We start from the raw sequence: 22,853 nt of genomic DNA on the forward strand, positions 1-22,853 counted from the left end.
GGCCATCCAGCTTGTAACTCATGATTGGCCTTGAATAAGTCTTTCTCAGCTCCTAGACACCCTTTCCTCAAAACCCCTCTCCAAGCTGAGGCTGGTCCTTGATAACAATAAAACTTATGTTTGCCTTTGGGGATCTTCACAGGTCTAAGCACAGACAAGATAGGTCCATGAGGAGGAAATTTAATAAAGTGGAGTCTTATAGTTCTGCACTGAATATGTGCGTGATGAACTCTGCCCCAGGGTTTGAATCTGGACAACTCTACAACAGTTTGGGATACAGTAGAGATTTCCTGCAAAGGGAACCCTTGATGACAAGCTCGAGGTCACAGCCCTTTGAGAGCTCATTGAGCTACCTAAACAGGGTGAGTTATGCTGTTTTTCTTTGGTTTCAGGTGTCATATATAATTGCATTTTTAATTGGGTGGCATAGTAAGTTGATTAATTGATTCATCTGAAACTAATCTCACAATTTTGTGTTAATAAAGAAACCAATTGTATACATTTTTAAAAATCCTTTGAGACTGCATTTACAACAAATAGTCACTTGAGTCATTAGTTATTTATATTTATTCTGGTGCATGTCTTTATAGGCATATGAAAATTAAATATTAGAAAATTACCATGTCTATGTCATTACAGGTAAACTGTGTTGGATATTGGATCAGATTTTTAAGTGGTGTTGTTAGGGCTCAGGGTCATAGTAGACTCAATATATTCCCCCAGCATCCCAAGTTTGACATCGTATTGAGTATCTCATATGTATGCCTCCAGTTAAAGAAATCTGAGAATATTTTTTCCTGAGAATACTTTTTAAGAAATCTGTATACTTGAAGAAAAATGTCTTTAATGACTGTCTCATTTATCACATATTGCTTTCAATTTTTTTCAGTGTGATTATTGCTGCATAATCTTATAATAAAAGTAATTCTCTCTCTCTCTCTCTCTCTCTCTCTCTCTCTCTCTCTCCCTCTCTCTCTCTCTCTCTTGCTCTCCCTCTCCCTCTCTCCCTCTTGATTTGAGACATGGTTTTGCTGTGTAGCCTTGGCTGTTCTGGAACTCACTCTGTAGACCAGGCTAGCCTTGAACTCAGAGATCCACCTGCCTCTGCCTCCTGAGTGCTGGGATTAGGGGCTTGTGTTCTGACCACCAACCAAAAGTAATTTTGTTAATCAAATATTTCAATTGTCAAAATGAAAGAATCTTTGGGTTTTTTCCTTGTTTTTCCTTGAAAGGATGATGACTCAGAGGAGAAAGCTATATAAAAAGTCTTCAAATCACAAATAACATGAAAATATGAATTCTGTTTCTCCTATCCAGTTTCAGAAGTATAGATTCCTACATCCTCTGAAATTCCAAGAGGAATCTTGTGAACAAAGTATATGATTAAAATATAGATTCTTTCAGAACTCCAATTCATTTTTTAATTAATAGTTCTTTATATTGTTTTCCAATTTAATTGTGACAAATAACACTTGGTATATTAATGGGAATGTAGTATTTTTAATATTTTCTTTGTTTAGAGTCTTATTTATGAAAACTGACAAGAAATCTTCCTACTTGGGAGTCCTGGTGACTGGTGTTTTTATGTCCCTTCTCACTATCATTGTCATTAATAAGTTACTCTTACTTACTTTGGGCTTCTTTCAAAGAGACCAAATTCTGTAAAGTCCTCCTCTGGATCATCTCTTCAGATCCAACATTTGCCAATTTATTTCAATTACCCAAAATTTAGTGAATTAAACCATATTCATTTTGTTTTATAACCTCCAGTTTGAGAAAAACCTTGAAAAGGTCAGATTCTGTCTTCTCCACTGACATTTGGTTGAGAAGCATTAGAATGCGAACTGGAAACCCATGTAGTGTTATTTCCTAGCATGCATGCTTGCTCTGAAAGTAGCTATTGGATGCTGAGAAATCCGATTTGTAGTAGGGTGGTAGAACACCCATGTGGGAACACCTATACTTTCTTTTTAGGTTGAAGAAAGTGTTTATTGTGCTTATACTTCCTATCCAGTCTCATGATTCTATGCTATTCACCACCAAAGGAAGTCAGGACAGGAACTCAAACAGGGCAGGAACTTGAAGACAGGAACTGATACAGAGGCCATGGAGGATTGTTACTTATTGAATTGTTCCTCATGGCCTGCTTGGCCTGCTTTCTTCTAGAACGCAGTACCACCAGTCTAGGGATGGCTCCACTCACCATGGACTGAGCCTTCCCCGATTGATCGCTAATTGAGAAAATGCTCTACAGCTGGGTCTCATGGAGGCATTTCCTCAATTGAGGCCCCTTCCTCTCTGATGACTCTAGTTTCTGTCAAGTAGACACACAAAACCAGCCAGTACAAATATTAAAGAATGACAGGTTTTGAAAACACTATTACATAATATCCTCTGGTCAAAATTTACATTTAAACTTCTCACACTTGAAAATAATGCCCATTTGCACTCAACCCTATCAAATAATAAGTTCTTATAGATGAAGTAAACTATAACTTACAAATTCAACAACACTCCCTTGTTCCCTTTAAGGGCTGTGTGGCTTGTTCACAGAGAGGGCAGGTTACATCTGTGGTGACTTGGTTAGAATAGCTCACTCCCTAAGGAAATGCTTCAGTTCATTTTGATCCCAGCTCAGTTAACAGTGCCTTCCAGAGTAGATTCTTCTCAGTCCTCCCTCTGCTGGCTGTCTAGTAGCTGCTGTGTAACAACAATTACACACCCCTCGGGTTTTGTGACAGCTTTGCTGTGGCTTTGATCTCCTTAGATCATTGCTTTAACAGCCACCAGATGACTGGCAGGAGCCTTTCTGAAGCACTTGTAATTTCATATTCTAAGTCCATAGTATAACATACTCTGAAAACTATTTTAATGAAAAGTATTCACTATTAATACTTTTCATTCATCCTGTGACTTTTTCAAAATATCTAATTTCACGGGCACTGACATGAGAATGGTTTGGGGCCGAGTACGTAACTCAGTTATGGAGGAATTACTTCTAATAACCAGAACCTACTGTTACCCTCCACACCACATACAAACACAAAGACACACATAAGCCTGGTCCATGCTTTTTACAATTCAGAAAATTACACACGATACTATTGATACGTGTTTTAAGACTACACTTCTCACACACTTAAGCTTTTAAAATCTTTGACTCAAAACTGGAGGACTTAAATAAATAACATCTGTAATTATCACAAACTTTAGAAATACTTTCGAATTTCTTTCAGATGAAAGCGGGAAATGGAGAAACTTTCCATGACGTACTTAAAACCCAAAATACTTCATTCAACAGTCCACAGGAATTGTCATTCACAAATCTGCAACCCGAATGGCCAGAAGAAATGGCCTGTCAAACTTCATATAAAGCTAAACCAAAACCACATGAAGATTCCTATCCAGAAAGGTTAGAGAAGAGAAATTCTCCACCCCCTGAACAGCTAAAGTGAGTACAAAAGTAAATGACAGGAAAAAATGTAGGCAGTCTGTCTCTGAAGAGTAACTGTTACTTAAAACATTCATGAGATTGCATGACATGAAATCGATATAGAGAATATAGTTTTGGAAAATAATGTTAGTAAATACACTTTCTCTTAAAATGTTAACCCGATTTTAAAAATAAAAAAATTCCAAGTTTTGGTTTCCACAGCATTTGTCCCCACGATATCCTCATACTATACGATTTCAGACAAATATTCTATATAAAATAACAGATCAGAATTCTCATGAATTTTTTTTAATTAACTTGAGTATTTCTTATATACATTTCGAGTGTTATTCCCTTTCCCGGTTTCCGGGCTCTCATGAATTTTTAAGGAATTGTTGCTACACATGGCCCACATTCAAACCCTCTGGAAATTTATTTTCACCTTTGCTCTTTGATGTAAATGCTAGGAAAATTATATGAAAAAAAACTGTTCTCTGAATTTTTTTAAAAAAATTTTATTAAAATAAAATTATATCATTTTACTCTTCTCCTCCCTACCTTCAACATCTACCATGTGAATTCCTTGATTTCACTCAACTTCATGGCCTATGACTTTTTTTTTCTCTAGTTTCTGGTGTGTGTGTGTGTGTGTGTGTGTGTGTGTGTGTGTGTGTGTGTCCGGGCTCCAGTCCGTATAATGTTTCATTTCAGAGCTGATTACTTGGTATTGGATACTGGAGGCTTTTTCCCTGGGAAAAACTTATTTTTCCTGCTCTCAACATCCTTCAGTCATTTACTGTTCTTTGTATAGCCTTAGGCTTTATGACACCTCCCTCTTCCGTGGTAGCATGTCTATTGCTGTCACCCTTCTTCAGGTCTTGTCTAAGCAAACTTCCTGTTGCTCTCACTCTTACGCTTGTTCCCACCCCCTCTTCTGTGATGTCCCCAAGCCTTCATGGCAGAAATTGTTGTGGTAGATGCCTCATCTTGGGCTGTGCACCACTCAATCCGTTTTTCTTTGTATTTTGACTAGCAATGTGGTTTCTTTGCACTGAGTCCATCTGTTACAAAGAGCAGTCACTTTGATGAGGGATTCTACTTGACCTTATTCTGGGATGTAAGGATAAATATTTAGGATACAGTTAGAAATTATGTTCCTTTAATAGCTAACATGGCACTGGTGGGTTTCCCTCCAAGATCCATGACACCCCTAGTTCAGAGTGGTTGGCTAGGTTTCCAGTTCCATCCAGGACTTCTCTCCTCGGACCTTAGGTTTAATTAGAAAAATGTTGGTGTCTCCAGTAAGCAGGACTTACCCTCCTCCTCTAGGGGACAACCAAGGATGACAGCAATGGCCTGCTGAGAGTCTCTTGGACAACACTAAGCAACAACTCTAAAAGGGGCTTCTCATACCTAGTGTTTGGGAGTGGAGGTTGTTAAATGGTCTTTGACTCTTGGAGGGAACATTGTCAGCCCAGATGGGAATTTTTCCTTTAAACTGTGTGTGTGTGTGTGTGTGTGTGTGTGTGTGTGTGTGTGTGTGTGTGTGTGTGTGTGTGTGTTTATATGCCCACCAGCATGATGGATTGTACTTATTTTCAGGTAGATAGCTGACATGATTGCTTTCAGCGTTTGCAAACATCCTTACTGCTCCTTTATTCCCTGCCCTCTTTCCTTAGGGTTTTTGTACAATGCTGATCATCATTGAAGTCCATAGGCTTCACGGCTTGGTAGGACTACTGGTCACTTCCCTCCCTTCAAAAGTTGTACAACACTTTCAGGTCCTGTGAAAGCTAATCCTCATATAGAAGAGTCTCAGGACAGATCTAGCTGTGAGCCTCCAGTCTCTTCAGCAATACTGACCTTCTTTGGGGAGGCAACCAAAGGCAGGAGCAATTAGCCTATAACACTTTGGGAATCTCTTGGACAACCCTGACCAATAACTCAAGAGGAAGCTTCTCATGCCTGGTATTGGGGTTTCGTTAAGTAGTCTATGTCTCAAGGTGGTTCAGTCAGTACAGGTGTGAGAATTTCATTTAAGCTACATGAGTATGCATTGATTTGTATGTATTATACCCAATTTTAAGAAAATAGGTAATATGATCATTTGTGGATTGTTGGCACCCTCCTTCCCTGTCCTTTTGCATTGACAACCCTCCCCCTTCCCCAATTAAAACTATCACCATTTTCCACATTCTCTCCCTTTAAATTACCCGTACTTGTATGCCTCAATCTTTTGTCCCACTCCCATGGTTCCTTACTTTCTTCTTTTCCGTAGTTACCCAACATTCTATACTCACCTGAAAATGTGAAGCAGGGGTGAGGAAGAAAACATTCAGAATTTATTTATATATCCTGTGGCCCTACCTACTCTATTTTCCAGGTCCACCCGTCCTGCCTACAAATTCCATGATTTTTCACAGCGGAACCGCATTCCATTGTGTTGGTCCCACTACTTGCCTATCCACTCATCCACTCGAGACTTTTAAGTTGTTCCCCTTCCCTAGCTATTGTGGCTAGAGTGGCAGTGAACACTGCCAAGTGTCTATGGAATGCCCATTCAGTTAGGCATACGCCAATGAGTGACGGAGCTGGGTCACAGGGCAGATTTGTATGCAGCTTCTTTGAGGGTTTGCTATACTCTTGGCTGCACCTGTTTGCAATCCCACCAACAGTAAACAAGCATTCCCTTTTCTGTGCATTCTCTCCAACAATTGCCAGCAGTTTTGTCGATCTTTGCTTTTCTGCCTAGGGTATGCTGGGGACAGCATACCATGACAGGGACTGCCAGCAGCAGGCCGGGATAGAGACATCTCAGAAGCCTATGGCAACCTGTAAAAAAAAAAAAGGATGGCATCTGGGACTCTCAGAAGCAGGAGACACATCCCTCCAAGAGACCCACCATCTGGAAAAGGGGACTGCTAACAGTAGGCCATGATTAAGACATCTCCGTAGCCCATGGCAGCTCTTTGTAAAAAAGCAGTTGTTCCCATTTCTCCTAACCTTAGCCCTCCCTGGACAATGGTTGTATAGAGTTCATTTATGTATGACTGCTTTTTAGTTGGCCTTGGTGTGCATAATTATTCTATTTTATCCGATGTACCTACTTCTATCTCCTTCCGCTCTGGTGGATTCTGTGAAACTAGATGTTCCTTGATGTGATTATTCTTAAACAATTAAAAATCGAGGCATAGGGGCACAGCACAGGTACATATTGTACACTCTCATCTTGGAAACAATGCTCTCATCTAACTGCACAATGGTATTTCCAGATTAATATTTAACTTGCAAAGAAAGTTTGAAGAAATATTAGAAAATGAAACACAGCCAACAGTGGAACCCTGAGAAAGGAAAAAGCTATTGAAGTTATGAAATAATTTTTGCACAACATTTGAGAGTGGTTCCTGGATAAGAAAATATAGAATACATAAAATTATATACTAGTAAAACTAAGTCAAAACACTGGGACTCTGAGGAGAGTCATTGTGTGCAGTGTGCAGAAGCAGAAGGCTAGCGGAACTACTGAGTTAAGGGTTAACTTGATTCTTTCTGGCCACTGCCTGGCAGTTTTGCCCATGTCATTTATCACTAGAGCTTCACAGGAAAATGCAACTAACTGACTTCAGAACACTGAGCTCTGAAGTATAATAAGTCAAAAGTTAAAGGTTAAATAATGATGTTTGCAATTATTATTAATTTGGCCACTGGCTTGGGAATAGAAGAAGCTTGAAACTTTGGGGGAACAATTGCAATTCTTGATTCTGAGTGGGATGTGGCTATTCTTTTGAATTTGATTTGGCAATAATTATACAATGTCTTTTTTTCTACCTGCTTTTTGGAGTATCAATAAAAGACTGGGGCAAGAAAAAGGCGAGTGAGCAAGTGGAGAGCAAGTGAGGAGAACGTGAGGCGTGCATGCGGTGAGTGGAGAGCGAGTGAGGTGAGAGTGAGGCATGCATGCGGTGAGTGGAGAGCGAGTGAGAGTGTGAGAAGAGGGGGGGGGTCGGGGAGAGACAGAGAGACAGAGACAGAGACAGAGACAGAGACAGAGAATGTGGAGAGTGAGTAAAGAGAGAATGTGAGGTGTGTGAAGAGTGTGTGTGTGAGTGTGTGAGTGAACAGGGAATGCAGAGTTGTGTAGGAGTGTGGAAGTTTGAGAAAAGAAAAGTGCACAGGAGTAAAGCAGAGTGTGTGCAGGCTCAAGCTGAGAAGGGGGGGGCACAGAGGGAGAATGGGAAACTTTAAGCCTTGAAAAAGTGCCTGTCAGTTTGTACCCAAAAAGTAGTCTGTATTTATTATGCACCTTCCAGATATCCTTGCTTCCAGTTGAGAACTCTGATCCTGTGTCAAGGCTGGACCCTGACACTTTCTTTTCTTTCTTTCCTTCCTTCCTTCTTTCTTCTTTCTTTCTTTCTTTCTCTCTCTTTTTTCTTTCTTCCTTTATTCACTTTACAGCTCAATATCACCCCCCCTCTTCCCAGTGCCTCCCTCACACAGACCCCCCTCATCCCTCCTCCCCTTCTCCTCTGAGAAGGGGGTGCCCTCTATATCACCCTCACTCCCCGACTCCTCCACTCCCTGACTCTCTCACCTCACCCCCTGGCACACTAAGTCACTGCCAGGCTACATCCTCTCCCACTGAGGCCAGACAAAGTAGTCCAGTCAGGAGAACAGGATCCACAGGCAGGCTACAGTTCCCACTCCAGTTGTTGGGGAACGCACGTGAAGACCAAGCTGCTCATCTGCTCCCTATGTGCAGGGGGCCTAGATCCAGACCATCTCACTCTTTGATTGATGGTTCAGTCTCTGGGAGCCCCAAAGGTCCCGGTTAGTTGATTCTGTTGGTCTTCCTTTAGAGTCCCTGTCTTCTTCAGATCCCTCAATCCTTCCCCACTTTTCCACAAGACTCTCCTAGCTCCATCTAATGTTTAGGTGTGTGTCTCTGCATATCTTTCCACTGGCTGTTAGGTATAGGCCCTCAGAGGAGAGTTATGCTAGGCCCCTGTCTGCAAGCATAATAGAATATCATTAATGGTGTCCAGGATTGGTTCTTGCCATGGGATGGATCTCAATTTGGGGCAGTCATTGATTGGCCATTCCCTCAGTCTGTGCTCTAGCTTTGTCGTTGTACATCTCGAAGGTAGGACAAATTTTGGCTCAAAGGTTTTGCAAATGGATTTCTGTCCTTATCTTTCCACTAACAGTCCTCCCTGGCTACAGGAAGTGGCCACGTCAGGATCCATATCCCCACTGCTAGCAGTGTCAGCTGGAGTTGCCCCTATAGACACCCTGAAGCCTCTCCCCCACCACCACCATCCCCAGTCTCTGGCACATCCTAGAGATGTCCCACGGCAGATTCCCATTCTCTCTCCTCTGCTCTCCCTACACCTGATACTTCCCTGCCCTGTCCTGCCCCCCTTCCTACCCCCTTCCCATCCATTCCCTCCCTCCATACACCTCTGATATCTTTTTATTTTCCCTTCTGAGAAAGATTCAATCATCCTCCCTTGGGCCCTCTTTGGCTTCTTTGGGTCCACATGAGCTAAAACACAGATACCTCTACACCTGTTATTTGACTTCTTTGGGTCTGTGGACTGTAGTGTGTTCATCCTGAATTTTAATGGCTAATGTCCACTTATAAGTACATTCCACGCATGTCCTTTGGGGTCTGGGTCACCTCACTCAAGATGATATTTCCTAGTTCCATCCATTTTCCTGAAAAATGGTAAGTTGATATCTTAACATTGTCTTGAATTTGCATTTCCCTAATTGCTAGGGATATTTCTTGAGATATTTCTTAGCCATGTTTTCCCTTCATTTGAGAATCCTCTATTCAGATCCCAGGCCCATTTCTGAATGAGTAATTTGCTTTTATTTTGCTGTGTCAGGAGGTGTTTGTGAACCCCAAAAGGCCAACACCAAGGAGCCATTTTTAATGTAATTGAATTAGGGTCTCTTTATTATAAGTTCGGACATGGGTTCTCTTCTAACACAACCCTAACACAGGAGGACAGGAAGGCGGAGTAGTCTCGAACCCTCAGCAGGGCAACATTTTATGGGGAATGTGAGTAAGTAGGGGGTGTCCAGCCTGAAAGTATCTAATTGAATGACTATTGTAAGCTGACAGGTGAGTGCTCTGAGGCGAGACAGTATATAATCACAGACGGTCTTAAAGTACATCTGGATCAGACTAATCTTTGATTAACTGTTGCCAGGAAGTAGCTAGGGAGTAACTCTGGCCAAGGACAAGCCCTGGGGTCCTTCCTGGTACACAGGTGTAGCTTGGGTTCAGCTATGGGTCAAGTTCTCAGGCTTTTTTTTTTTCCTCTCTCAAGATAGAGACCTCTTAATTTGTGTATTATTATTATTATTATCATTTATTTTATTTATTTACATTTCAAATGTTATCCCCCTTCCAGGCTTCCCCTCCACAGACCCCCTACTCCATACTCCCTTTCCCTGTTTCTATGAAGGTGCTCTCCCAACCACCCACTCCTACCTCACCACCCTAGCATTCCCCTACACTGGAGCATTGAGCCTTCACAGGGCCTAGGGCCTCCCCTCCTATTGATGCCAGACAATGCCATCCTCTGCTACATTTGCAGCTGGAGCCGTGGGTCCATCCCTGTGTACTCTTTGGTTGTTGTTTAGACCCTAGGAGCTCTGGGGGTCTGGTTGGTTGATATAATTCTCTCTCTCTCTCTCTCTCTCTCTCTCTCTCTCTCTCTCTCTCTCTCTCTCCCCCCCCCCCTCTCTCTCTCTCTCGTTCTTTATATAACCTAATTATTAATCCTCTGTCAGATGTATTTTCAAGAAATATTCTCTCTTTCTCTGTGGACTTCCTCTGTACATGATTGACTGAAAGATGTGCAGGGCTTGGCTAGGCAGAAAGGTTAGAAACAATGCACAATGGGCCTGTAGGTTTGGTGAGAGCAGTCTAAATTTCTCTGTGTTGTGTGAAGTCATGATCAATATGGGGGAAGGTTAACAAGAGGGTGAAGAAAAACATAATTCTAAACTGGTTAAAGTGATTCCTTGACCAATGGGAAGATGTGTGGAGACAAAGCAGTCTAGTAATGTCTCTGGAGACTTGGCGAGCATGGGACGAGCTGCCTCAGAAACTGCCCTTAGTGTGTATTAGTTCCCACTATGTAATGAAGTGGTAATGGCCATAATCTCACATGGTTCCCTGGCAAATACATGTGTTTCTAAGAACACCATCAAAAATCTTACAGCAGGGTAATCCCAACAGCAGCAGTTTAACCTGCTAAGCCACACATTAGTTACAACCATTTCTCTGCTTCCTGCACTGTTTGACTCTAGAAATATCATTATTTCCAGTTCAATTTTAAAAACCATAACTGTACACAGCACTTGTCTGGCTGTTTGACAGTGTTCAGACATTTTTTTTTTTTTGGTGGGGAATCTCATCTACTCTACTGCCGACTTTAGATGGCAGTCCCTTAGAAATCCTTCATGAGAAATGAGGAGCTTTGTCGTTTTAATCCTCACAGGTTTAAGGAGAGGCAAGATGGGGTCGTGAGGAAGGCTTTTGGTGAAATGGAGGCAAATGGATCTGCACCTAATGTGTACACCCCAAGCCCTGTTGCAGGCCTGACTGCTTCTGGGTGTTTCTACAACAATTCAGGACACAGCAGAAGAATCAGGGAAAGAGAATCCTTGATCCCAAGCTTGGGACCACAGCGCACAGCTGAGAGTGTGGTGAGCTTTGCAAGCAGGGTGAGTTGTGCTGTAACTTTTTCTTTGGTTTCAGATGTCTACTAGAAGTCTCGTTTTTAAATTGAGGACATATTTAGTTGATTAATTAGCCTATTTGTTCCAAATAACAGAAAGCTACCCTGTGTACTTTTCAACAAGTAGCTTACCTTAATCTGAGCCCACAGGTGTAACTACCCAAATACATTTAACTTTCTTCACAGGCTGTACAGAAATTAAATTTTAGAAAGCTAGCATTGTTCGCTGTTGTAGGTAAACTCAGCAAGAAGTTGACTCATCTTCTAAGTAATTTTTGTTTGTCCCCAGAAGCCTAGAGTCCTCCTCCAGCATCCCAAGTCTGATATCTTACTGTTTATCTCAAGTGAATGCCTGGAGTTCAGGGGGCATCTAAGAACAATAATTTTTGTGAAGTCTATATATTTGCTATAAAATATGTCTGCATATTTTTAATGTCCTTAATAATTGTTTTATTTACCACATGTTGATTTCAAAAGTAATTTTCTTAATCAAATATTTCAGATGTCGAGATGGAGTACTTTTTGTCTTTCTAGTTTTTACTAGAAGGGACAATGGTTCAGATTGGGGCACTATAAAGTCTTCAAATCACGACCAACATGAGAGTATGAGTTCTTTTTCTCCTACCCTGTCTCATGTATATTCTCCCCCTACCTCCTCTGGAATGCCAAGAGGAAGCTTGTCACCTAAACATATAATTAAAGTGTATGTTCTTTTAGGCCTACAATTCATTTATAAAAAATGAATGTGTTTCCAATATTCACTGTGACAACCAGCACTGATATATTTATTTGTAGAAATTTAGCATCTGTAAGAATCTATTTCTTAAAGTCTGATTAAGATTATTTATGAAAACTGACAAGATATTTTTCATCACGAGGTCTAGTGACTGGTGGTTTTGTTGTTTCTCATTCTCACTGTCATAAATAAGTGGTTATTACGACTTCTAAAAGAAACTAAGTTCAGTGAAGTTCTTCTAAACTGTTTTTTTTTTTAAATCATCATTTGCCAATTTATTTTTCAATTATCCAAAATCTAGTGAATTTAAAAATATTTTTCTCCTGGGAAAGGAGATAAAATATAACATTTGAAATGTAAATAAAAAATATCCAATAAAAAGTTATATATATATATATATACATATACATATACATACACTTTTCATAATCTACAATTTGAGAAGAACTTGACAAAGACAGAGTCTCTCTTCTCTGATGACATTTGTTTAGGACAGGTTGGAAGAACGAGAAGCCGGAATTCTGTGGAGTATTAACCCTGACAAGTCTGACGGCTCTGGGTGTTGGCAGTAGACGCTGGCAGGGACTTCAGTGACACGGTGGAGCACGCACGTGGAAACACCTAGACCTTCCTTGTGCTCACACCGTGTGCAGAGAGTGGGGCACCGTCTTAACTGTTGTTAAGAGTCACAAGGCGTCACGTTTGCCACATGCTCTTCCCATGTTCCATCATTTGTGGAGCTACATTTAAAATGACAGGTTCTAAAAGTAATAACCGTCCCACTTAAAATCTTGTTCCTTTGCTCTCAACCCCTATCAAATAATAGGTCATTATAGATAAGCAAAGTATAATTTACAAATCCAGTGACACTCCCTTGTTCACTGTGAGGGCTGTGGAGAAGCCAGGGAGGGCAGGTCACGCCTGCTGTGACTTGGTCAGGGTGGAAGGAGCTCACTCCCTAAGGAAATGCTTCGGTTCCTTCTGATCCCAGCTCAGTTAAGGGCTCCTCCCTGAGGTGATTCTCCTCAGTCCTTCCATCGCCTTGTAGCTTCCCTGTGACAGCTGTTCCCTTTCCCACGGCCTTTGCATCATTTTTCTCCCTCGATTGGCCTTTATGACCTTCCTGTCAGTCTTTCTGAAATGCATATGGCTTTATATTATAGGTTCAAAAAATATCGTATTTTGAAAATGATTTTAATTGAAATTATTCTTTTTCATGTGTTTCGCTCATTCTGTATTTTTTTTCAAAAATATCTAATTCCATGGCAATATCATGAGAGTGATTCAGGGCTGAGTTTGTAGGTCAGTAATAGGACTTACCACCAATGGCCCAGAGGCCTCCTTTCACACATTATAGCACACACACACACACACACACACACACACACACACACACACACACACCGAGATCCATTTTTACTTTGTTTTTAATTCAGATCAAATGTAGACAATATAGTCAATAAATATTTTAAAGCTATATTTTTCACATATTTAAATATGTGAAACTATTTCCTGAAATTATAGGAATCAAATGTGTACATGCATTTGTGCAATTTAAATACGTATATTTTAAATCTTTTTTTAGGGAAGAAAAGAAAATCCACAAACTTCTTATGACAACGTAGGAAACCATAAGGCCTCACACATAAAGTCACAGATATCCACAGTTTCAAACCTGCAGTCCAAATGCCCAGAATTAACTCATCAAACCTCATATAACGCAGAACCAAACCACTATGAGGATCCATATGCTGAAAGGATAGAAATGACAAAGCTGTTGACTTATGACCAACTAAGGTAAGGTATATGAAGGGAAAGAAAACCAATGTCAATAATTTGTGTCTGTAGAATAATTGTCATTGGAAAACATTCATGAGACTTTTATGATGTAAAATCAAGCTGGGGAATATAATTGTGGAAAACTAATGTTTATAAATGAGCTTTTTTAAAAAATAAAACTTGTACCCAAGGTAGTTTTTGTTATTGCTCAAGTTAGGGCTGCATGGCACTTTCTACCCAATTCCCTTATACTGCATTTCTTATGAAGCTATACTACTGTAAAGATCAGAATACCCTTGAGTTTTCAAATTAATAGCTTAGCTATTGTTTGAGTAGGATACCCAAGCTGCTGGTTGACTTTCAACTGTGTTACTTGGTGTCCCCACTAGAGGGTTTGTACAGACAGAGGGTCTTCCTAAGGTTTTCTGTGCTGTGTGAAGTCAGGAGAAGGTAAAGATAAACCATAATTTAAAAGTGATTAAAACGGTTCCATGTTCCTTGGGAAGGAGGTGGGGAGGCAGAATGGCTGCCCATGTCCATGGTGAGTTGTTGAGTGGGAGATGAGCTATCTGAGAAGCTGCTTCAGTTTGTTTTAGTGTGTATTATTAAAAAGGAGTTATCCCCAACATCATCTACACAGTTCCTTGGCAATTACAAGTATCTCTCATGACACCATCAAAAATCTTAGCGTAGGGCCATTCCAACAAAACCTGCAAGGCTATACATCAGTGACAGCCATTTCTCTGCTTCTTGCTTTTTTGGTTTTCTTTTTTTCTTTTCTTTTCTTTTTCTTTTCTTTTTTTTTTTTTTTTTTTTTTTGCAAGTGCACTGTTTTTTGGATATTTTTTATTTCCATTTTAAATATTATCCCCTTTCCCGGTTTCCCCTCCAGAAACCTCCTATCCCATCCCCTCTCCCCCTGCTTCTATGAGGGTGTTCTCCCACACACCTGTCCACCCCCTCCTTCATGCCTCCTGCCCTGACATTCCCCTACACTGAGGGATCCAGCCTTGACAGGACCAAGAGCTTATCCTCCCACTGATGCCCAACAAGGCCATCCTCTGCTACATATGCAGCTGAAGTCATGGTTCTGACCATGTACTCTTTGGTTGGTAGTTTAGTCCCTGGGAGCTCTGGGGTGTCTGGTTGGTTGATGTTGTTCTTCCTATGAGGTTGCTAAACCCCTCAATTACCTCAGTCCTTTCTCTAACTCCTCCTCCATTCAATGATTGGCTGCAAACATCTGCCTCTGTATTTGTAATGTTCTGGCAGAGCCTCTCAGGAATAACTATATCGGGCTCCTGTCAGCATGCACTTCTTGGCATCAGCAATAGTGTCTGGGTTTGGTGGCTATGTGTATATGGGATGGATCCCCAGGTGGGGCAGGCTCTGAATGGCCTTTCCTTCAGTCTCTACTCCAAACTTTGTCTCCATATCTCCTCCTATGAATATTTTTGGTCTCCCTTCTAAGAAAGATTTAGTTTGGAATCCAGACATATAGTTCTTTCCAGTTCCGCTTTAAGTCAGAACTGTACACAGTACTTATCTGACACGGTTACAGTGTTTTGATGTTGTCATGTGGGAAAGTCATTTACTCCCCCCACCCCATTTTTAAGGAGTCCTTCAAGAGAAAAAATGAGACACTTACCTTTGGCATCTTCACAGGTCTAAGGACAGGAGAAATGAGTCCATGAGGAGGAACGTTGATAAAATGGAGGCTTATAGTTCTGTGCCAAACATGTTTACAAAGACAAGCCCTGCTCCAGGGTTTGGATCCGAACAACCCTACAGCAATTTAGAACACAGCATGCAAAGAGAAGCCAAGAAGCCAAGCTCCAGGCCATGGCACTTTATGGAGAGTCTGGATAGCTACCTAAGCAGGGTCAGCTGAGCTTCACCTTTGGATTATGGTTTCCTGTCTCTTGTAGTTCTCGTTTTTAAGTTGGTGATGTAACTTACTCATCTTAAATTAATATCACAGTTGTGTGCTAGCATAGAAACAAAATCAATTTTACACATGTATAAATCCTCCGAGCTTTCACTTTCAGCAAGTAACTTTTTCTTAATTTGAGTCAATAGATTTGACTACTAAGACACGCTGAACTTTCTTTAAAGGCTATAGGGAAACTAACTTTAGTATTTTTCTGTGGTCACAGGCAGACTTGGAAAGGGACTGGCTAAGCTCCTGTGGAGCTTTGGTTTAGCTCAGGTTTGGAGTAATCTTCAGAGTATTCCCCTAACATCCCAGGCTTGACCTCTAAACCATTACACTTGTGTGGATATTTCAAATTTAACGAAATCTGAGAGGAACGCTTTTCATGAAGGGTCTATACCTATAAAGTCAAAGAAAACTAAGAATAATTCCTTAAATTTTAATTACCACATGTTGATTTCAGGTTTGGTTCAATGTAATCACTACTGTACACTCTTTAATATTATGATGGTGACGTTTAACGACAGATAAGATGTTTACAAGTGCAGTTCATTAAGTTCGTGTACCATGCCCTCAAACGTGGGATTCAGAGCTAGGACTGCAGTTATATAACTCCTTTCTATGGCTACTTCCTTTAAAACCTGGGTTCTATTGTCCCTACCCACAGTCTCATGTGTGACCCCAAGCTAGCACCATGTCCTTCGCAGTTGAAATAGGAATTTTTTTTTATCTAAACATATGGAACGTTTTTTAAGATTACAACTTAATTCTTTTTTAAAATGATTCATGCTGCAAACACTGATATAGTCATTTTAGGGGAATTTAACATTTGCTAGAATTTTTGTTTTGGTTTGTTTGGGTTTTTTGAGACAGGGTTTCTCTCTGTAGCCCTGACTATCCTAGACCTTACTCTGTGGACCAGTTCAAACTCAGAGAGAGCCACCTTCCTCTGTCTCCCAAGTACTGAGATTAAAGGCATGCATCACAACTACCAGGCTGTTATAACTTTTATTTTTATTTTTGATTAAAGTTTCAGTAACCACCTGTGTGTCAAAACCTGTTACAATGGTCACATAAGTATGACTCTTGCAAAGTATGTAAGAAAGCATAGTGCTTGACCCAGTTTGAGATGAGTATCTACTATTGGAACAATTTTTGATCTAGGGTGATTTATAAAAGAAAATATTTTTTAAAAGAGTTAGATTTTTATTCTGCATATGCTATTGCTAAAGCAGCTATTTCAAACAGTGAAAATGGATCTCTACTTTTCAGGATCTTCTTGATCCCAGAAAATATCCTAGACTCATATTAACTAGGGCCTCAACTCTCTTTCTCCCCCAATTGGCATCTTTAAAGTCTAAAATTTCCTAAGTTTTGCAACTGAATATCATAAAAGGGGAAAATAAATGGATGCACTAATGCATTGATTAGATCCCAAGCAGCTACATGTTTTTCATTGTTTTGGTAGCAGCACCAGGACGCGTATCTAGATGGTGGCTGCACATCATGAGGAAGCAAACGCAGTGTCCAGAGCTTGCTGTTCACACTCCGACTGGTTCTTAACGCAGTAGAAAAGAATTTCAGGGTTAACCAGGAAGCCAGACCGAAGCAAATGGATGCATTTGTTAAATCAGCAGAAAAGTCAATATACTTGAAGAGAGTAGGGCAGAGAACTGGGGAGAACGTACCTGAAGGTCTCACCCTAACTCTGATGGGGATTTTGAGCCTACTGAGTCTACCACAAGCTTAGCTGTTAGGGACAGCACATGTGCCAGCCCCTTCTCTTTCTCTTCTCTTCTAAGTGTGGTTTAAATCACTCCTTCCCATCTCACAAGTAAGTGAGAGGGAGGCTCAGTCAGTGGGGAGGAGTCTGCGCTTCTATTAAAGCCTGCCCAGGGCTTTCCATGTGAGGGACCCACAGAGCAACAAAAGTCAGGCTGCACGTGTGCCTGCAGCCTGGATTCCTATTACTACTCAAAGTGAACTTACTGTGGAAACCTTCGGTTATAATCTAGGTGGCATAATATTTTAAATACTTCCCCAGCAGTATAAGTGACAAAAGTCATTTGTCAGTATGACAATAATAGTTTCTTCTTTTGCATATTTAAAATTTTGAAAATTGGTCACAGATCACATTAAATTATTAATTTTCTGAAGGTAAAAAAATTGAATTTTTTCTCTGAAGTAAAATTCATTAAAGTAAAAAAATCAGATTATATTTTCTTTAAGGGCATATTTTTGCTAAGAGTCATAAGAGTTGAGTTGATTAATTGTCGTACCAAAATAATGAAGCCATATCCCAAATATGGTTGCAAAAATTAGGCAAATGTTAATAGCACTTGTTACTTAAAGCCATCTTTGCAACATTCCACAAACGATCTACACCTCTAAGCAAAACTGCATTTATCTGATCTGACATAGGTGATGTCTTTCAAACTCTTCTCCAAGTAGAGGAGGTCTCTAAAAGGAATGTTCAAAGGTCACAGTTTCCTTTGCCAATTTTATATATTTTTAATTAACATGCAAAATATTAGGTGTCAATATAGCATTTCCAATCATTCCCTATCTCTTGTGACAACCCCTTCCACCCCTCTAAGTACCTCTTAACCCACCCACAATAATTTTCTAAGTACCATGCCTGTAGTGATATTTATGGTTTAACAGAAGTCTTATAAATATTATTTGAATTTTTGCAGACTTGGCAGCAATTATATGACCAGTCCTAGAGAAGACAAAGATGGTACGCTTCTGAAATGCACAAATTAAGCTTAATCAGGTCTGGAGTAAGTTATCATAAATTATAAATGGCTTCAATTCCCTTTGATCTGTTGATATATTCTGCATTAAATATTTTTGTTGCACACACAAAATAAAAGATGTGAAAATGTGAATGATTCTAATTATTCTTCATTTATTAATCGTCCCACTCCTCATGGCTAATTATTTGTAAGGGGATGTGCTGCCACAGGGAAGGGAAAGGGGAGGGCAAAACAATCCTGGATTGCCCTGTCCTTCCCTTCCCCACCCCTGTATCCATAGAAGAGCCACCAGCTCCTCGCCTTTCTCCCTGAGCACTGTTCCCCCACGCTGCTGGACTCCTCCTGGTCAGGCAAAGAAATACAGCAATGACAGAAGAAAGGCTCCTCAAGCAGGTGACCTGTATGTGACCAGTGTTGGAGACAGGGCCACTCCTGGTTGCTGCTGATGCAAGGGAACAAACCGAACTGCTGAGCAGGCAAAGTCCGCAGAGGTGATAGCCCCAGAGGGAGAGGCAAGCACTTCCTCAATATCTGCCTGCCTAGTCCCCTCTCTGTCCAGAAAGCCAATGTGAATGAAGGGCACCAGGCAAGGGAAGTGGCTGACCAGGGCGCCTGTGTTGCCCTGGTACCTCTGGGAGGCTCCTGGGGGCAGGGTCATGGAGAATCAGTACTAAAGGAGACACTGGATCAGGTGGATGCTGCCTGTGCCCTCAAGGTTTGTCTGGAGAATTAAAGCACTCTACAAACCTCTGTGGTGGACATCCATGGAGTAAAGGGCGGACATTCTGCAAATAAAGTGGGAAAAGATAATTATACATAACCCAAAGCTCACAGAGTGGAAGTTATTCACTTGGAAACTGGTTACTGCCTGAATAAATAAATGCTATTGTAGAAATTGTACCTGGATTAAAAGCATTTTTAATTGAAGAGTTTAAGGATTGGGCTAACTGGTGCTTTGTATAGCCAAGTAAATGGAGAAAATACAAAATCTTGCTTGGAGTATGAAAGGAGTTTTATTCTGAGTTGCTCCTACAAACCAGGGAAAAGTCACTATCCTTTCCAAGTTAAGAAGGTTCTTTTCTATCATAGTTGCAAGGATTAGCCATTGTTTTTCCTGCTTTCTCAGCAAATAATAAGCAGTAAACTCACATTATCAGATATTTTGTTTAGTCTTAAAACAGCACAAATCCCTTTGATGAATTTAGATTTGAGACATCAGAAAAAAAATGACATACTAGAAACATCTATTAGTCTCTTGTGGAAATGAGGGGTTAATGTTTATGTGATTTGTATTCAGGATGTAAATGACAAAGGACTGTAATGTGCATGTTAAGACCTGCTGGTTGACTTGATCATTTTTAGCTTAAGTATTGTATTTAATAGGGATGCACGCACACAATGTGTTTGGATCAAATCCAAGCCCCATCCTTTCCCTATCCCTGCCCTCCCCACAAAAGACTTTTCCTCCACAACTCCACGTACTTTTCCAATCTTTATTGTTAAGTTTATTTCCACTGAGTCCATTTAGCGATGCCTGTGGAACCAGGACAGAGTACCACAGGTAGCCTTTCAGGGACCACAGCCCTGAAGAAAACTTACTCTTCCTAGCCCAGTAGCCATGAACTACCATTACCTCTTCAGACAGGGTTGGGTCACCATCCATGCTGGGATTTTGGCTGGCTTGGGTTTTTGCAGATTTGTGAATGTAGTCAGCAGCAGCCACTGTGAGTTCATGTTTGCCACTTCCCTTTCGTATCTTTCAAATGCTGCTCCACAGCAAGCATCCACTACATCTGGCTCTTCCGATCTTTCCCCTTCCTGGGTTGTGATGCCTCCTGAGCCTCAGTGATACAGATGTCCCATCTAGCGCTGAATCCCTTATTCTCTGCATGTTGACCAGCCATGAGTCACTGGGTTAATTGCTATCGACTACAAAAAGAACCTTCTCTGCCACGGATTGAGAGATGCACTAATTTAAGGGTTTGAAGGTTAGAAGAGCTGTTTATACCCATTCAGAGCCTGCCCCACATGTGGCCCATACATATACAGCCATCCAATTAGACAAGATGGATGAAGCAAAGAAGTGCAGGCTGACAGGAGCCGGATGTAGATCGCTCCTGAGAGACACAGCCAGAATACAGCAAATACAGAGGCGAATGCCAGCAGCAAACCACTGAACTGAGAATAGGACCCCCGTTGAAGGAATCAGAGAAAGAACTGGAAGAGCTTGAAGGGGCTCGAGACCCCATATGTACAACAATGCCAAGCAACGAGAGCTTCCAGGGACTAAGCCACTACCTAAAGACTATACATGGACTGACCCTGGACTCTGACCTCATAGGTAGCAATGAATATCCTAGTAAGAGTACCAGTGGACTCTCTGCTCCCAAACCCCATGGGGGAGAGACCTCACCGCCTGATCAGGTGGGCACTCCTGAGGCTGCAGAGCGGAGGAGACCACCAAAACTGCCCACCCCTGCCCACATCCCTGGCCCAAGAGGCAACTGTATAAGGCCTCTGGGTTCCCGTAGGGGAGGGCCCGGGAGCGGCAGGATCCCTGCGCCTGAGACACCGCCGGAACCTGAAGGAAACAGACCGGATAAACAGTTCTCTGCACCCAAATCCCGTGGGAGGGAGAGCTAAACCTACAGAGAGGCAGACACGCCTGGGAAACCAGAAGAGACTGCACTCTGTGCACATCCAGGCGCCAGAGGAAAACACCAAACGCCATCTGGAACCCTGGTGCACGGAGGCTCCCAGAAAGAGCGGCGCAGATCTTCCCGGTTGCTGCCACCGCGGAGAGGACTTAGGCAGTACCCCACGAGCAAACTTGAGCCTTGGGACCGCAGGTAGGACCAACTTTTCCCCTGCAAGAAACCTGCCTGGTGAACTCAGGACACACAGAGGCAAAATTCCTCTAGGACCGGGCACTTCCTGTGTTTACCGGAAGTCCCACACCCGCGGATCCCAGCCGGCAGCAGCTCTCTGCTCCCAAACCCCCTGGGGGAGAGACCTCACCGCCTGATCAGGTGGGCACTCCTGAGGCTGCAGAGCAGAGGAGACCACCAACACTGCCCACCCCTGCCCACATCCCTGGCCCAAGAGGAAACTGTATAAGGCCTCTGGGTTCCCGTAGGGGAGGGCCCAGGAGCGGCAGGATCCCTGCACCTGAGACACCGTCAGAACCTGAAGGAAACAGACCGGATAAACAGTTCTCTGCACCCAAATCCCGTGGGAGGGAGAGCTAAACCTTCGGAGAGGCGGACACGCCTGGGAAACCAGAAGAGACTGCACTCTGTGCACGTCCAGACGCCAGAGGAAAACACCAAACGCCATCTGGAACCCTGGTGCACGGAGGCTCCCGGAAAGAGCGGCGCAGATCTTCCCGGTTGCTGCCGCCGCGGAGAGGACTTAGGCAGTACCCCACGAGCAAACTTGAGCCTTGGAACCACAGGTAGGACCAACTTTTCCCCTGCAAGAAACCTGCCTGGTGAACTCAAGACACAGGCCCACAGGAACAGCTGAAGACCTGTAGAGAGGAAAAACTACACGCCCGAAAGCAGAACACTCTGTCCCCATAACTGGCTGAAAGAAAACAGGAAAACAGGTCTACAGCACTCCTGACACACAGGCTTATAGGACAGTCTAGCCACGGTCAGAAATAGCAGAACAAAGTAACACTAGAGATAATCTGATGGCGAGAGGCAAGCGCAGGAACCCAAGCAACAGAAACCAAGACTACATGCCATCATCGGAGCCCAATTCTCCCACCAAAGCAAACACGGAATATCCAAACACACCAGAAAAGCAAGATCTAGTTTCAAAATCATATTTGATCATGATGCTGGAGGACTTCAAGAAAGACATAAAGAACTCCCTTAGAGAACAAGTAGAAGCCTACAGAGAGGAATCGCAAAAATCCCTGAAAGAATTCCAGGAAAACACAATCAAACAGTTGAAGGAATTAAAAATGGAAATAGAAGCAATCAAGAAAGAACACATGGAAACAACCCTGGACATAGAAAATCAAAAGAAAAGACAAGGAGCTGTAGATACAAGCTTCACCAACAGAATACAAGAGATGGAAGAGAGAATCTCGGGAGCAGAAGATTCCATAGAAATCATTGACTCAACTGTCAAAGATAATGTAAAGCAGAAAAAGCTACTGGTCCAAAACATACAGGAAATCCAGGACTCAATGAGAAGATCAAACCAAAGGATAATAGGTATAGAAGAGAGTGAAGACTCCCAGCTCAAAGGACCAGTAAATATCTTCAACAAAATCATAGAAGAAAACTTCCCTAACCTAAAAAAAGAGATACCCATAGGCATACAAGAAGCCTACAGAACTCCAAATAGATTGGACCAGAAAAGAAACACCTCCCGTCACATAATAGTCAAAACACCAAACGCACAAAATAAAGAAAGAATATTAAAAGCAGTAAGGGAAAAAGGTCAA

General features: G+C 41.9%; 1 protein-coding gene across 1 annotated transcript in view; it reads left to right on the forward strand.

The window, feature by feature from the left end:
• The window catches only part of 4932414N04Rikl (RIKEN cDNA 4932414N04 gene like), a 238,794-nt gene extending 220,268 nt beyond the window's left edge, over positions 1–18,526 (forward strand). The window contains exons 76-81 of the mRNA XM_063285273.1: positions 143–362; positions 3,237–3,451; positions 10,948–11,173; positions 13,509–13,720; positions 15,368–15,584; positions 18,332–18,526. Coding sequence (XP_063141343.1) covers positions 143–362; positions 3,237–3,451; positions 10,948–11,173; positions 13,509–13,720; positions 15,368–15,584; positions 18,332–18,361 — 1,120 coding nt within the window. The 3' untranslated portion in view covers positions 18,362–18,526. The remainder of the gene's footprint in view (positions 1–142; positions 363–3,236; positions 3,452–10,947; positions 11,174–13,508; positions 13,721–15,367; positions 15,585–18,331) is intronic.
• Positions 18,527–22,853: the final 4,327 nt, after the last annotated feature.

The sequence above is a fragment of the Rattus norvegicus genome, chromosome 3, assembly GCF_036323735.1.
Source record: "Rattus norvegicus strain BN/NHsdMcwi chromosome 3, GRCr8, whole genome shotgun sequence".
Taxonomy (NCBI): domain Eukaryota; kingdom Metazoa; phylum Chordata; class Mammalia; order Rodentia; family Muridae; genus Rattus; species Rattus norvegicus.